The sequence below is a fragment of the Amphibalanus amphitrite genome, unplaced genomic scaffold (assembly GCF_019059575.1).
Source record: "Amphibalanus amphitrite isolate SeventyFive unplaced genomic scaffold, NRLGWU_Aamphi_draft 000675F_arrow, whole genome shotgun sequence".
NCBI classification, from domain to species: Eukaryota; Metazoa; Arthropoda; class Thecostraca; order Balanomorpha; family Balanidae; genus Amphibalanus; species Amphibalanus amphitrite.
Window position 1 is genome coordinate 20783 of NW_024882169.1, and position 17675 is coordinate 38457.

The 17675-nt window shown below is 51.7% G+C and overlaps 1 protein-coding gene across 1 annotated transcript in view; it reads right to left on the reverse strand.

Moving 5' to 3' along the window:
- Nucleotides 1-827: 827 nt before the first annotated feature.
- LOC122364412 (methyltransferase-like 26) overlaps nucleotides 828-17675 on the reverse strand; it is a 52122-nt gene continuing 35274 nt past the window's right edge. Inside the window, exon 2 of the mRNA XM_043334741.1 lies at nucleotides 828-2015. Coding sequence (XP_043190676.1) covers nucleotides 1326-2015 — 690 coding nt within the window. The 3' untranslated portion in view covers nucleotides 828-1325. The remainder of the gene's footprint in view (nucleotides 2016-17675) is intronic.

Consider the following 17675-nt stretch of genomic DNA (forward strand, 5'->3'; position numbering starts at 1 on the left):
AGAGCTAAGTGGTACCTAGTGCACTTAGCGCAGCAACTTAGAATGTATAGCATTCTGGTGATCCTACGTAGCCTATTGTCGCTAAGCGAAAGTCAGAGACCATGAATCTGTAAGAAAACACTTGAAGAATTGATTGCGATCGAATTAGGTGTATTTCCACATGGTCAGATGAGCTTCAGCCAGCTTTCACAGCTGCTGCACGCAAATTTTCATCAACGCATAATGCAGTTTCTGCGAGACCGAGTAAGATCGCATATTTATACGCACATTACCATAACATAAATGCAGGTACCATGGATGAGACAATACTCATCCATGCTTATAACAATAAACACTAAACAGTTATGATGAACACACTCAGCAATACATATTAAGCACATATAATACTCTGTGTCGATTATGCACATCAAGCAGCATTAAAAGCTAAGACAAGTTAAACAGTACATAGGAGCATATGTAATATAAACGTACCTGAACGTCTCGATAATTTTACACGGCAGTAAACACAACTGCATGGCATCTCAGGACTGGCATGACTTTGGCAGCTGACAATCTCTAACCCTCACAAGTCACATCGAATTAATTAGGTACTTGTTTTAGGGGCACTTTCAGACAGTCTACTTCGACTCTACGAGTATTTCACTTGTTCCTGTTGTCAGGTCATGTAATTGCCTTTATAACATTGCGCGTAGCTATAGATACCTACCAAAAACCTACGCCTTTGGCACACTTTTCTAATAGTTGTCCCAGCGGCAAAAAAAGCCTGATGACTGTCATTCTAAATATGAATGTCAAATGGGACGGTTGTATCCGTTCTGATTAGTTACGATAGATACTCTGGTCCCTCTAACCGCTACCGAACTCGGTCGCCAGCTAAAATCCCCTCAGGTGATCACATCTGACCCTTTCTACTCCACCTTATCCAATCACAACTACATATATCTCGTGGTTGACATCTCTGGTCTCTGTTTAACGGCTCAGACCTCAACATCTTCCCACATCTACCCTGCGGTTCCGGCTTCTTCCCGGATGAATCGTTCAGAGCCAACAATTTGTCATGATGCCCAACCCCTTTTTCGTGATACCAGGAAGGCTCCTCTTTAGCAAGATTTATCTCGCAGATAACCACCTTCACGGTTTTGACATTATTTATCCCTTCTTCTCTCTCTCTTTCTCTTCTTTATCGTCAGCCACACAGGCCTGGCGCTCATTATCTCCAAACCAACAATGTCCTTTCCATTCTCCTGCTACCCCGAGGGGTAGCAGGAGTCATCTCCCCGTCATCTCCAAGTCAGCAGAGTTCACTGCTGTTTCTCTCCATTTCCTCAGCTACCCGGATCAGCCGTCCTCCTCCTCCACACCAACAGGCTCTGGTTGGGCGCTGGCTGCGTATCTGACTCCAGCCGCAGGCCACAGCTCTCGGCGTGTTCGCACAGCTCACTGACGTCCCGCAGTCCCCAGGACGGGTTCTCCTGCTGGAGACGCTGCTGGAAGGTCTCCAGATTGGCTGGAATTTTTCCTTCCCGCTGGAAGGGTCCGTAGAGTAGCAGCGCTCCACCGGGCCTCAGCCAGCGCCCGGCACCTGTCAGCAGCCCTCGCCAGCTCTCTGGAGGCGCCACGTGCGTCATGTTGATGCACAGCACCGCGTCCAGCCAGCCGGGGACGTGCGCGCGCGTCCGGCACGCCTCGCAGCGCGCCGTGCGGTCCGGAGAACACGTGCGGCACGTGTCGCCCGGCACGGGCCACGTATCTGGCTCGGCGGCGTCGGCGACACGAGGAGGACACACGTTGCTTAGCGGCTCGTCGGCCAGACGTTTCCGAAGAGTAGCCAGCATGTGACTGTTTACGTCAGAAGGGTGGAAGGTCAGCTCCGGCAGGCCGGCGGCCAGGTGGGTCACGTGCTGACCGGTGCCCGAGGCGATCTCGAGCACGTGACCGCCGGAGGGCAGGCTCAGCTGACGGACGGCGGCCAGGAGGAGGTCCTTGTTCTGATCGGCCACCTGGCTGTGCAGCATCTGCCGGAGAGAAGGAGCACGGGGTGAGACGGATGAGATGGTGAGAAAGGGAGTAGAGGTAAGGGGCTGGTTGAATGTTGTACCTAGTAAAGAGGCTGGTCGGTGCTTCATGGTCATTGGCCATGAGCCTTGACCTCCGCTGGTCGGTGCTTCATGGTCATTGGTCATGAGTCTTGACCTCCTCTAAAAAGGCCATTGCCGTCTTATGCCAAATCCACAGACCGGACGGCTTCACTGAAGGTAGAGCTGCATCGCACTGGACTCAAACCGGTTAAAAGCATTAGCATACGTCCAACAGGACAGCTTACCGAGGTCAATGGCCAAAGTTCACCACATCATTCCTTGACGAAGGATTATAGCATGCGCTGCGCTGTGTTCAGCTCAGTCTGCGTTTTGACATTGGCTTTCATTCATAATTCGATCATGAGATTAGATCGTTCGTGATTTGATTCGATCAGGACAAAAGCTAAGCTATGCCAAGAATTGTAGGGCTTGCGAATTGGACTTTTTTGGGACGAAGTATAGCGTTGTTTAAAAGGGGGGAGCAACTTTCGAGAACCTTTTTACTATTTTTCTTAGGATGCTTCAAGCATCCTAATGCATCTTACTTCGCCTATGAGGCGCGCAGGGTCCTTTCCAGCCCAAAAGCTGTCATCTTTTTGGTGAACTGCGAATATCGAGCGGCACCTTATTTTCTCAAAGCTGCTCGTGACCTCTGACCCTATTTCGCTACGGCCGAGGACCCAATCCGTCGCTACATAAATTGAACTGTCGCCATATATTTGCAGTCGATAGTCATTCCTTGATAGCCCAAGGCGATCTGGTAGAGACAATGTCAAAATGCATATATATATATGTTACGGCCCGTTTGAAAACCCGGCCCGTATTAATGCTGCCCGGCCCGCATTAATACTGACCGGAGACCTGGCCCGTATTAATACGGGCCGGTCAGCATTAATGCGGGCCGCCTTGCCGGTCGGTATTAATGCGGCCGATTTAGGTGGGCAGTATTAATGCTGCCCACCTTTTATTTCAAAACTTATCCGTCTGCTGCAAAATCAATTACATTAGCATGTCTTTATAGACGGCGGCTTACTGATAAAAGTTGAGCGCCATGTGTAAATATTCGCCAACCCCGCCTCGAACCCACAACCATTCGATTACAAGACCGGAACAGTACCCCGAGACTAGCGAACAGATCGAAAGGCAGTGAATTGGGCAAGCAGTTGAAACTATAGTGCTCGGCAATGATATGGAACAAAACGTGCTCGAGAAAATAGATGCTATTATACGTTATACGTGATTAAAATAGTTCAAAACACCATTTAGAGAAAACAAACGAGGGTTTATCATAATTTTGTAGAGACAACCAGCAATATTCATCTAGACGTTGCCCAGGGTAATAAAAGCAGGTCTAACTAACACATCGCCCAAGGTCACCTCAGGGAGTGCCGACACTGCCGCGCGCCCATTTCTTCCATTGGGCTCATGCCTGACGCCTCCGTGATCTAGACACTCTGTTGGCTGAGTAAAGGCCGATCGCCCACTGGTGGCAGTTCCTGCTCCTGGAACCACCCGCCACAGTGGGGTCACGACAGGAAAAAACAAAAACAAAGAACAAAAAAAAAATTGTTGAGACCATGACCGATGGTCCGTCCCCTTCGCTGGCTCGTCTCTGACTGTCCTATATCCCGCGCTCCCCTCGTGCCTCCCGCCCCAGCCCGCCCGCTCCGCTTATCTCTCTCCCTCCCACCCTCCCTCCCTCTCCCTCGCTCTCTCCGGCATCTGTCTGCCCTCGCCCAACGCCTCTTAGCCGGGGGGCCGCTAAGTTGCCATTGGGCTCATGCCTGACGCCTCCGTGATCTAGACACTCTGTTGGCTGAGTAAAGGCCGATCGCCCACTGGTGGCAGTTCCTGCTCCTGGAACCACCCGCCAAACCCCGCCAAACGGAGCGACCACGCAATAGGCCACGTAGCTAATTGTAAGCTCCGAAGAGCTTCCACAGCCACTCGTAGTGTTCCCTAGAGATCGGGTCCGGAACCATCCGGAGCGGTCTGCCCCCAAGGGCAGGAACCCGAGAGCTGGTCCAGCCTCCCAAGAGCTCACAGCCACTCGCCATGCTCCCTTGAGCTCGCGACAGGAAAACCCCCGTAGCAGTCTGCCCCCGGGGCAAGGAACTCCCAAGCTTAACCAGCCAACTGCAAGTTCCCAATTGAGCCCCCACGGCCACCTATCATACTCCCTTGAGCTGCGCCAGGAAAACGCCCGTAGCAGTCTGCCCCGAGGGCATTAAGCTCCCAAAAGCTCGCGCAGTCAAGTGGAGAGCTCCCGAGAGCTGCCACGGCCACCCGTCATGTTTCCTAGCTCGCGCAGGGGAAAACACCCGAAGCGGCCTGTCCTGAAAGGCAGGAAGCTCCCGAGAGCTTGTTTAGCCAACTTTAAGCTCCCAAGAGCTCTCGCAAATCGCAGCCATCCGTGATGCTCTCTTGCGCTCCCTAGAGCTCGTGGCATGAAACATACGTAGCGGTCTGCCCCCCAAGCAAGATGCTCTCAAGAGCTCGGAGCTCGCACAGCCAACTGTAAGCTCCCAAGAGCTCTCGTCAGTAGCCCTAGAGCAATAAGCTCCCGAGAGCTCGCACGGTTACTCGTCATGCTCAATAGAGCTCCCGATGTGAACACTCTTAGCGGTCTGCCCCCAACGGCAAGAGGCTCCTAAGAGCTCGCACAGCCAACTGTAAGCTCCCAGGAGCTCTCGACACTAGCCCCATAGAGGCTTCCCCCGAGGGCAATAAGCTTCCAAGAGCTCGCACGGCCATCCGTCGGCTCCCAAGAGCTCTCGACAGTAGCACCCGTATCCGTCTGCTCCTAAGGACAATAGGTTCCCGCCGGCTCGAGCAGTCGCTTGGCTTCTAAAGCTTCCAACAGTAGCGCCTATGCGGTCTGCCCCCAAGAGCAATAGCTCTGAAGAGTTTGCGCAGCCACCCGTCCGGCTTCAACGAGCTCTAGACATTGGCAACCATGGCGGTCTGTCCCCAAGGGCAAGAAGCTCTCGCGAGCTCGCGCAGCCATCCTTCAGGCTCCCAATAGCTCTCTACAGTAGCACCCATAGCGGCCTGCCCCCAAGGGCAATGAGCTCCCGAGAGCTCGCACTGTAACCCGTCAAGCTTCCTGGAGGTCGCGACAGAAAACGATCGTAGCAGCTAGCCCCCAGGGCAAAAAGCTCCAAATAGCTCGCCCGGCCACCGGTCAGGCTCCCAAGAACTCTCGACAACAGTGGCCTTGACGGTCTGCACCAAGGGCAGTCGTACCCAATAGCTCGCGCAGCTCCCTTCGTCAGGCTCCCAGGAGCTCTCGACATCAGCGCCCATAACGGCATGTCCCAGGGCAAGAGCACCCAAAAGCTCGCACAGCCACCTGACATGCCCCCAAGAGCTCTCGACAGTAGAGTCACTAACGGTGTGCCCCCGAGGGCTATATGCTCCAAGAGCTCGCACCACCAACTATGATCTCCCAAGAGCTCGCACGGCCACCCGTTATGCTCCCAAGAGCCCTGGACAGTAGCGCACATGCAGCCTGCCCCCAAGGGCAATAAGCTCCCAAGAGCTGGCACAGTCCCCTCGTCAGACTCCCAAGAGCTTCGACTGTAGCGTCCCTAACGGTGTGCCCCCAGGGGCCATAAGCTCCCAAGAGCTCGCACCGTCAACTATGATCTTCCAAGAGCTCGCAAGCCCCCGTCATTCTCCCCCAGGCTCCCGACAGTAGCATCCACGCGGTCTGCCCCCAAGGGCAATGAGCTCCCCAGAGCTTGCACAGCCCCAAGTTGCAGTACAGCCCAAACGCCCGCACCGGTCAGATGACCGTAATAGGTCGCCGGCAGATACAGGTAGTCGGACGGGTCGCTCTGGCGCGTCCACACATACGGAGCTCACACCCGCCGCGGCCCGCGGCCCGGTTGTGAAACGAAAGAATTGCTGGCACGCAGCCCGCCGAAAAAGGCAGCGCGTTACGCCCTCCTCGTCAACCCAGCGCCGGTCCCCGCGCCGCCGCGACACGTGCGAACCGTCGCAAACTGCCCGCAGATGGCCGAGCCGTTCGCGCCTACCCCCCCCCCCCTGCGAGTGACGAGGGAGGGGGGTGGCGAGCGCCCCGGCGTGTGCGCCGCCGCGCTACTCGAGCCGGCCAAGCTGCGCCTAAGGGCAATAAGCTTCCAAAGAGCTCGTACGGCTGCCGTCGGTCCCAAAGGCAAAGCTCTCAAGAGCTCGTACAGCCTCGGTCGCTCCAAGGGCAATAAGCTCCCAAGAGCTCGTACAGCTACCGTCGCCCCAAGGGGAGTAAGCTGGCCCCAAGGGCAATAAGCTCCCACGAGCTCATACAGCCGTCGTCGCCACTAGGTGCAATAAGCTCCCAAGAGCTCGTACCGCCTCAGTCGCCCCCAAGGGCAATAGGGCTACCGTCACCCCCAAGGGCAGCAAGCGCTAAGCTACCAAGAACACGTACAGCTACCGTCGCCCCCAAAGGCAGAAAACTCTCCCCCAGGGGCAATAAGCTCCCAAGAGCTCGTACAGCCATCGTCGCCCCAAGGCCAAAGCTCCCAAGAGCTTGCGCAGCCATCGTCACCCCAAGGGCAAAGCTCACATGAGCTCGTACAGCGACCGTCGCCTCCAAGGGCAGCAAGCTCGCTCCCAGGGCAATAAGCTCCCAAGAGCTCGAACGGCCGTCGTCGCCCTCAAAGGCAAGCTTCAAGAGTTCGGACTTGTGCTGAAGCCTTCGAGTGCAGGCAGCAAGCTCGCCCCCAAGGGCAATAAGCTTCCAAGAGCTCATACAGCCATCCATCGTCGCCCCCAAGGGCGGTGAGCTCCTAAGAGCTCATACGGCTACTGTCGCCTTCGAGGGCAGCAAGCTCGCCCCTAAGAGCAAAAAGCTCCTAACAGCCCGCACAGCCAACGTCGCCCTCAAGGGCAAGAAGCACCCAAAAGCTACCGTCGCCCCCCAGGGGCAGCAAGCTCGCCCCCAAGGGCGATGAGCTCCCAAACGCTCGTGTAGCCATCGTCACCCCAAGGGCAATAAGCTCCCAAGAGCTCGTACAGCTACTGTCGCCTCAAGGGCAGAAAGCCCGCCCCCAAGGAAAAAATAAGCTCCCAAGAGCTCGTACAGCCATCGTCGCCCCCAAGGGCAATAAGCGCCCAAAGGCTCGTACGGTTACCGTCGCCCCCAAGGGCAATAAGCTCCCAAGAGCTTGTACAACCATCGTCGCCCCAAGGGCAAAGCTCCCAAGAGCTTGTATAGCCTCAGTCACCCCCAAGGGCAATAAGCTCCCAAGAGCTTGTACAGCCATCGTCGCCCCCAAGGGCCGTAAGCTCCCAAGAGCTCGTACGGCTACCGTCGCTCCCCAGGGCAGCAAGCTCGTCGCCCCCAAGGGTAATAAGCACCTAAAGGCTTGTACGGTTACCGTCGCCCCCAAGGGCAATAAGCTCCCAAGAGCTTGAACAACCATCGTCGCCTCGAGTGCAAAGCTCCCAAGAGCTTGTACAGCCTCAGTCGCCCCCAAGGGCAATAAGCTCCCAAGAGCTTGTACAACCATCGTCGCCCCCAAGGGCAATAAGCTCCCAAGAGCCCGGACGGCTACCGTCGCCCCCAAGGGCAGCAAGTTCGCCCCCAAGAGCAATAAGCTCCCAAGCCGCCCCCAAGGGCAATAAGCTCCCAAGAGCTTGTACAGCCATCGTCGCCCCCAAGGGCAATAAGCTCCCAAGAGCTCGTACGGCTACCGTCGCCCCCAAGGGCAGCAAGCTCGCCCCCAAGAGGAATAAGCTCCCAAGAGCTCGTACAACCATCGTCGCCCCCAAGGGCAAGCTCCCAAGAGCCCGTGCAGCCTCAGTCGCCCCCACGAGCAAAGCTCCCGAGAGCTCGTATAGCTTCAGTCGCCCCCAAGGACAATAAGCTCCCAGGAGCTTGTACGGCCGTCGTCGCCCCAAGGGCAATAAGCTCCCAAGAGCTCGTACGACCATCGTCGCCCCCAAGGGCAAAGCTCCCAAGAGCCCGTGCAGCCACAGCCGCCCCCAAGGGCAATAAGCTCCCCAAGAGCTTGTACAGCCATCGTCGCCCCCACGGGCAATAAGCTCCCAAGAGCCCGTGCAGCCTCAGTTGCCCCCAAGGGCAATAAGCTCCTCAAGAGCTTGTACAGCCATCGTCGCCCCAAAGACAATTAACTCCCAAGGGCTGTAACAGCTACCGTCGCCCCCACGGGGCAGCAAGCTCGCCCCCAAGGGCAATAAGCTCGAGAGCTAGGACAGCTACTGTCGCCTTCAAGGGCAGGAAACTCCCAAGAGCTCCCACGGCCGCCCGTCAGGCCCTCGATAGTGGCGCCCGTAGCGGTCTGCCACCCTTCCCCCCCCCCCGGTCATCCCGCGGCGCTTGCCCGGTCGCCACCGGCGCTCTGCTCCTTCAGCGCACCCTGCCGAAGCTTGTCTAAGCTCGTTCTTATCAACCAGGAAACAGGGATAGAAGAAATAGCGTTTCTCGTCCCCCGAGCAAGTGATTGTTCAAGCTGTCCAAGCCAGTGTAACCTTTGTCCAACCATCTCCCGAAATGAACATTAGACAAATCGGAATGCCGAAGGTCCAATCCCAGGTGACACCACTAATCGGTCCGCGGCGTCGCATTGTATTCTGCCAACAACCAGCGACCCGCACCACTCGGTCAAACTGACCCTCGACCGCTCACGCGGCTGCTCCTCGCCCGGCAAAGGCGGTCAAGCCACGCAAAGACGCGGGCACGTCAGAGCCCGCGTGGTCCGGAACAGCGACAGCCGATAGACCTAGCCGTGGTGTGCCTGCGAACCGACGGCGCGCCGCTGCGCGCGCTTTAGGTCTGTAAAAAAACTCAATAAGACATCATCTGGGTCCACCACGATCACCCCGTTCCGGAAGGGTCACTGCCCCCTCGACTCTCCCTCAAACACCATGTTCCTTTCACTTTGGCCCTGTCCCACTGCCCGTCCCATGACTCCAGCGGGCATTCACCCATGCCCCAGCTGTGAGCCATGCGGCCGGGCGCCGCCATACGACACCGTGACCGATAAGGCCGGGCTGTTTACTTTATTGGGTTTCCGCGCCCGGTCCGCCGCGTCGCGGCGCCGGCGGGCCCGTGGACCGCGCGGACAAAGGGAGGGCCATTCCCGTTTTTGAGCGGCATTTCACTCGATGCTGCTAACACGCTGCTATCGCGTTTTGCGAGCTGAAGTCACACATGTGACGACATTTTGGCAGGGTTGGAGATACGGATGTACGGATGTCATGGAAACCCAATTAGCACGTGTGATGCGCACGCTGGCAGCGGCCGCAAACAGGGCTCTGGCCCGGCGCCTATGTAGATCTAGCTGCGTGCGGCGTGCTTCGATGACGTCACCCACCCGGCTCCGCTTGCTCAGCCGGCGCGCAGGGGTTAGCGCCGCTGCCCCGTGCAGCGCGCAGCGATACCAGGGTGCAGGTGGTCACGGGCCAAACCTGATATCAGCCCTGAAAATGTCACCCGAGGTCACCATGTCACTGACCGCGTTCGCCCCCAAGGGTACCGCACCGCACCCACCAGCCCCCAAAGGCTTCACGGACCAACCAGCAGGCCCCTCAGCCGCTGCCACACTCCATATGCACAGGGACGTCTGACCCCGTCCCGCTCCCCCGCCGCAGTCGGCAGTCGCGCTGGCAACCAGTCACCGAACTGTGACAAAGGGAGACCAGGCAGGCGCTAACCCACAGTCTGGGTCCTCACGGAGCGCTCCCACGACCACAGCTGCCGCGGTGGCGCGCTTCAAGCGTCCAAAGCTCTTGACGAAGCAACGAAAAAAAACGTCCACGACCGTCTCTCCCAAGCCGATATGCCAGCCTATCAATTTGTAGCACGAGATGTCGGACAACACCATCCAGATTAGACAGCGCGTGACTCCGCAATGGCGCAAGTCGCGCGAATTCTGTCTACCCGCTGATTATACATCGACAGCTGACAGCCATGATAATAAGCTCCCAAGAGCTGGAAAGTAGCGCCCTCGCGGTCTGCCCACAAAAGCATCCCTGCTCTCGAGAGCGCAGGTTACTGCGCCCATCAAGGTGTCGCAGCACCCGGCCAGTTACACAACAGCGAACTCGGCCCTTCGCTTACCTGTAGTCAGTGGCATCTACTGACAAACCTCGCGTCATGAGTCGTCACAGGCGGTTGATTCTCTGCCTCCCAGCTCCTGCGCTGCGCTGAATCGCAAGGCACCGCCCTTCTGAGTCCCATGCCACCACTCCCTCTTTCACCGTCACTATTCATAGCCTCTCTGTCACTCTGTCACTCCGAGTGTCACACAATGAGAGAAGCCAAAAAAAAATTGTTGAGACCATGACCGATGGTCCGTCCCCTTCGCTGGCTCGTCTCTGACTGTCCTATATCCCGCGCTCCCCTCGTGCCTCCCGCCCCAGCCCGCCCGCTCCGCTTATCTCTCTCCCTCCCACCCTCCCTCCCTCTCCCTCGCTCTCTCCGGCATCTGTCTGCCCTCGCCCAACGCCTCTTAGCCGGGGGGCCGCTAAGTTGCCATTACCGCTGGATGACCGACAGTGAGTATCAGCGTATCACGCATCTGTTTCATTATCTGATCTTAATAACTAGTGATCATAAAGAGTATGGCAACTTCATTTTGAAAATGTCATAATTCGAGGACTTTAGCACTGATTTCCACTTAAAAGATAAGGACGTTAATTTTTTTGGGGTGAAGTGTTTCATTCTACGTGTAAGATATTTTGCTCTATTTCTCTAATACCTGGGAAGGTACAGTTCTTCAATTACAATTTAAAGTACTTGGGCACTTTAATTTGGAGAGTTCTCCCCCTAGAAATTATAGTTGATAGAAGTGTGAAGAAAATTCCATGCAACGTGGTCTTCCTCGATTGAAACCGTTAAAATAGCATTACTATTAACATTGAGACTTACTACAGTTTCGTTCACACCTTTTCCCTAAGCTCTAAATTGGGTACTTCTTTGTTAGGGTGTTCTTCATCATAACCATAATGATACGCTACTAAGCCATATCAAAATCAGTCCAGAGGTATTCTGATACCTCAGGAAAGGTCGAATCGACCCCACCTTTTTTAACGACGCTAGTTAACGTCCTCCTGAAACCTCAATAGTGAATGCGCAATCGGTCAAATTAGACAAGGGAGAAAGAAGTAAGATTTTTTTATAATCTTATTTACATGTGCTGAACGTGTAAGATCGTTTAAGAACAGGTTGATTTCATAAGGACATTATCCTACTTTGAATAATTGTATTAGCTTTAACGTATTTTCCAGCCCAAATAACTGCAGATAACTGAAACCTGTAACATGTTACAGATGTCAAGCGAGGTTTTCTGGAGAAAGTACAAAACATTTTGCAGGGGAAAAGGAAATAATGTGAGGGTACACAGCGACGAAAAATACGCAAATGTGTTAGAAACACTAAAAGACTTCGAAAATGGCGTCAAACCTGCTCAAAACAACAAAATTGGGTATATCTGGGTGAAGCGTTTTGTACTGGAGACGTGCGGTGATGCAGAAAGAATTTTAGAGAGAAAGTCTGGAAATGAGGTGGTACAGATGTCCAGAATGTTCGACGTTATACACGACGTCCACATACAGCTGGGACACGCTGGACGAAACAAGATGCTCGCGGAGTGTCAGCGTCGTTACTATAATGTGCATCGAGTGGCTATCGAGATATACTTGCAAACGTGTAAAAGCTGCGAGCTCAAGAGAGCACGGCCAAGGGACAAGACGGTCACGCGGCCAATTCTGACTGATGACGTTTCAAGACGAGCGCAGATAGACCTCATAGACTGGACTAGTGACTAGCGATCAGCTGGATTTGGGTACATCTTAAACTTCCAGGATCACTTGTCAAAATTTGTGATTTTACGCCCACTGAAGAAGGAGACGGCTCAAGAGGTTGCATACCATCTCCTGGACATTTTTTGTCTGATCGGTGCACCGAACATTATACAAGTGAGCTGTTGTAGGGTTAAATTGGCAGAATAATAGTTCAGTTAAGATTACTAGTTTACCATAACAATTTCGTAATTAGTTGTCATAACGTAACTGTTTATTGCGCATTGCTATCAACTGTTGTAACTATTATGTCAGGTCTGTGAAACAACTTTGTATCGCATACTTCTTTCCCGGAACGTTTCAAATGTTTCCGGATTTGTTTCAGTCTGATAACGGTGCAGAGTTCCGGAACGCCTTGCTGGACGACCTGAAGCTGATGTGGCCACAGCTGATGCTGGTGCATGGAAGACCGAGACACTCACAGTCACAGGTTGGTCAGCCAACACGTCATTCTTTCTGTCGATGAACTATAAATGGGGTGGAGTCCTTTCTTCAACAGATATTTCCCCTTTTTGACGTAGTGCATAGAAATTGTCTTGGGTGTAAAAAGCACTCAAGCAATTCATTTCACTTGTAATTCAGTTAAAGGGATACGTTCAATATTAATTACGATTATTATTGTTACATTTACTATAAGTCGTTAGCATTTGCATTTACACCCGTATATGTCGTAAAGTATCCACGGACTGTTTGTTCATTACACAGCTGCATGTACATTGCATGTATATTACATTTCCACGTTTCTCCTGCAGGGATCAGTGGAGCGCAGCAACAGAGTGGTGCAGGAGAAGCTGAGGTGCTGGCTGTCAGAAAACCCTGGCTGCAAATGGCCTGAGGGCCTCCGATTTGTTCAGTGGGCGATGAACACGCAGGTAAAACAACCTCATTGCTTAATTTTCAGATAAAAACACCCTTACCGCATTAATTCATAACTCTAAGATTAAACAGTGTGTCGTTCGTTATCCATGGCATTTGATGCATTGCAGACATTCACTTCGCATGCCATTAAAGGGACACTCCCACCTTAACATTAGTTTTGAGTTGAGATAGCCAAATTGGTGGCCATGACCTGCAAATACCGGTTTGGGCACTCACAGCATCGAAAAATGCTTTAATTCGAAGATATGGAATTTCAAACTTGCAGTTTTCGGATTCTAAGGGGCTAATGCATTGGAATGCCCCCTTAGAATTTGTGACGTCAGCGGAGATCTAACGATTTTTAAATCTTAGACTAAACCTATCGTTAACACGTGGTGGTATACGCTGCTTTGTGCGCAACGTCTGCCGCACTTTAAGGCTGCCAAATTATTGCTTCCAAATAAAGTCGCTAGTAACAGGGGAGATCCCAAAAAGTAAACAAAAGTAAAAGCCTAATATCTTGAAAACCAGTGAATATTTTTCGGTGAAATTTGGTAGATATTCGTTTTCGCTCTTTCTGAACCAAGGGACATCACTTTCATGCCAATTCATTAACTTTTTTGAAGGTGGGAGGGTCCCTTTAAAGCCTTTTGGTGGCAATGGGTCGGTTTACGTCAGCCCCTGCCACAAATAGGTGTATCCAGGAGGCAGGAGGCTGCTAATAATAATAGGTGTTAACGATTTTGTTTCACGAAGTTGCATATTTATATATAAATACATTTTTTATTAAGCCATAGCATGTCTAGTGTTGGTCTTTTAAGCTCATCTTCTGTCATCAATGATGCTTCGTGTAAAAGCTCTCTGACGATGTATTTCAACACCCGTTGCAGGTCCACGAGGGAATCAAAAGGACCCCTTTCGAAGCGACCTTTGGACAGAAACCTCATCTCGGACTTCGCGACTCCAAAATTCCCAGGAGCATCGCAAAAACCCTGAGAACTCAGCAGGAGCTCGAAGATCTCGCAGCAGCAGGACCGTCTCGTCGCGACGACTCACCGCCAGTCAGTGGGGACTGCCCGTCGGTCAGCAGGCCGCTGACCTCGCCGACTGCAGCGAGGCAGCCACCACCGGGAACAGGGTCGCCGTCATCGTCTCCGTCATCGTCTCCGTCATGGTCTCCGTCATCGTCGCCGGTCAGGGAGTCGCTGCCACCGTCGCCGGTCAGGGAGTCGCTCCCACCGTCACCGGACAGGGAGTCGCTCCCACCGTCAACGGGAAGGGGATCGCCGTCGCCGTCACAGTCACCGAACAGGAGGTCGCCGTCATCTCAGCCCACGCATCATCCAACGTCTGGCTCGGCTGAGCCGCAGCCAGGACCTAGCGGCCTGCAATGTGTCTCCTGTGGGCTGCGGGTACAGCAGGGGGACAGCTCCTGCAGGCTCTGTCAAAAAGCAAAGTCAGCGAAACGTCACCGCAGAGAGGCATCAGCAGCGCAACAGCAGCAGGCGGCCAAGATGCTGCGTAGATCGCGGCAGTCTCGCCTCCTTGTCGGCCAAACCGTGAGGCTCGGCATACCCGACGTAGACCGTGCCAGGAACCAGCCACCAAACATTTTGGCAATTATAACTGAGGTAAGGCACTATTGTTTTGGACAAAGCAGGGTAATATGCACAAGTCGTTTTATGCGCATGGATGTGCTTGTTTTGATTAAATCTTTCAAATAAAATGGGTCGTTTGTATTGACGTTAATTACCATTTTGGTAGGCACTTAGCCGTTCAATCTGGATGTCAATTTTGTTTCAAGTCATTGCTGGTCGATATCGCTAGTAGACACCTTCACCTGCATTTATCGAACCCATTTGTGCAAGGGGAGGTAAGGGAGGGGAGCATAGTATTGCATTGGACATTGGTTTCTCTCTGGGCATAGTATGTTTCCACCCACATGTTCGGCTCGTAGGTACTCACCACTTGTCTTTTAATCGTTTGACGACCCTTTTAGTCTCTCACACCATACCTGAATGATGTGGCGCTGTGTAAGACCGCTATTATGTTTCAGGTTCGCGAAGACGGATACACCTTGGGTACAGAGTACGGTCGCCTTTCCGGAGTTTACAGTCGTGCGTCACTCACTCCATCAGACGTCGACTTTCTCACGCCAGAGTTCATCCCGGATGGCGAACCGGTGACATTGAGGGAGGCAGCGCGGCGTGCGTCGGGGGGCACCGGTCAAGGGATACTGAAGTGCACCTGCAAACGTGTGTGTCGTGGGCGCTGCAAATGTGTCAGCAGCGGACGGATGTGCTCCTCGCGTTGTCACAAGAGCAGAACGTGCAATAATAAGTAAAAAAAAAAAAACACACTGTCTTTCAATGTTACTTGAATGAGATGACCGACATGCTCTATCGTCTATACGCTGAAGATACCACGAAACAAACATTTACTAGCCAACAGTCAAAAAATATAAAAGACATTAAGACCACTGCAGGCCTACGCAGCATTTGCTTAGACATGGAATAGAGACTAGTTGGCTAGTTTTGATATGGCCCGAGTTTTCATATGGCCGTGAGGAAAAAAGTGGGCTGTATTAATACTGCCCGGCCCGTATTAATGCTGACCGCCAGGCGGCCCGCATTAATGCTGACCGGGGGCCGTATTAATACGGGCCAGGTCTCCGGTCAGTATTAATGCGGGCCGGGCAGCATTAATACGGGCCGGGTTTTCAAACGGGCCGTTATATATATATATATATATATATATATATATATATATATATATATATATATATATATATATATATATATATATATATATATATATATATATATATATATATATATATATATATATATATATATATATATATATATATATATATATGTTACAGGGAGTTTGAGAAATCCGTGAGTTTGCAACTCCCTGACCCATCAGTGAGTTTGCAAATTCACTAGGGATTCTGCAAACTCACTGACCAGTCAGGGAGTTTGAGAAATTCCAGAGCGATTGGGACGAATAAAAACAAGTGTGCAGCATGTGGGTGGCATACGTGCCGTCCGTGATGTTAAAACAAAGGCGGCTAGTTGTACGGCCTATTTAACCCTATTAGTGGCGGGCTCCTGGCTACCCCTATTAGTGGCAGGGGGGGCTGTTTACGACCCCCCCCCTTGATATCTCGAGATCTAACGGGCCGATTTTCAAAATTCAAACGGCATTCGATTTCGCTCAACGTGATCTACATTTCTAAAAAATAAAAATTAAGAAAATGTCAAAAGGGGGGTAAAAACGGGCAAATTGCAGATACATTTTAGACTGTTTATCACGGCCAGGTTTCTGAACCAATCTTAACGCAACTTTTGCCGATCGATAGAGAATGAACCAGGAATTCACATGGATCCTAAAAATATGCATTTTCAAAAATCATAGGCGGATACAGATCAATTAGATTGGGGGTACACAAAAAGTATAGTAAATAAGGTTTTTGTTGGCACTGTTTCTAAAAAGGGTGGTAATGGTCTTGTTATGTTACAATTTTCTTATGAGAGAACGACTACAATTGTATTGGTCATGCATAGGCGGTGTCAGGGCACCTATGATGGGAGGTAAAACATAACCCCCCTTTTTGGACGCCTGGATCCGCCTTTTATAGCAAAAACGTGTCAAAAGAGGATGCACAATAACTTTGTATATGTTATCACATGATAAAACTGGTGCATACAGTTATAATACATCAGCATCGTGATCATCGCCCAAATGACTCGCTTCACGAATAGGACCCCCCAATTTCCAAAGCTCTGGAGCCGCCCCTGGTAAAGTTATGAACTTGAAATTTTCAGGGAATGTGCCCAATTTAGTTTTAGGAAAAGTCAGAAAATTTCAGCATCGTAGCTTCAGCGGTTTCGGAGATATTCCCGAAATACCTGAGGGGTGGATGAAAACAACCCCCCCTGCCACTAATAGGGTTAACAGTCACACGGTGACAAAAAGCCTGCAGATCATATGCACACCATAAATGCCTACTTAACCCGCGACCTGGTGGGGGGGGGCTATTTTTTGCCCCCCCCCCTCCAGACTTTTCGATATATCTCGAGAACCGCTACGCCGATCGTCACCAAACTTTCAGTACCCTCCCGGACATCAATTTTACACATTGTGATAAAAAAAAATTCTTAAGGCTATGATAGGTTGGCCGGAAATGACGTCAGAATGACGTCATATTCTGCCGTTTTCGACCCAAAAAAGGGTTTCGCGGGAAGAGCTGTCAGGCCTATAGCTTTGCAAATACAGAAAAATGATAAGTACATAAAAGCTGTAGAATCAACAGGGCTACAAAACTGCTATCTCGGATTTTTGAAATTTTTGGATTTTGACCCCAAAAAATCAAAAAATATTTTTTTTTTAATAATCGAAAAATCCAAAAAGGTTTTTGAATTTCGCAAAAACCGGAATATATGTGATAATCCTTACCGCCTTCCATCCACATACCAAATTTGAGATTGATACCTATTTTTTGGCGAAGTTATAGCAAAAAAACTGTTCAAAATTGATGACGTCAAATTTTCAAACTCAATTTTTTTTGCAATTCGAGACCCCGTAGCGCAAAACAAAGACCACCATCAGACTCCCCGTGACGAGCTGCATCGAATCAATAACCATATTATGCAAAACTATAAACTTTAAAATTTGACCTTTTTTGGCCTGACCTTGACCTGACCTTGACCTGAACTTCACTAGAAAGTGACCTAAGCCGTACCTGATAGTCTTATAACCAACACCATTGAGTTGGAAATGAAAAATTGGCCATAAAACATGCATCACACAACCTTAGTAAAGTTGGGCTCATGTGACCTGACCTGTGACCCTTGGTGACCTGACCTGTGACCTGACCTAGTATTGTCAGTGACCTCTAAT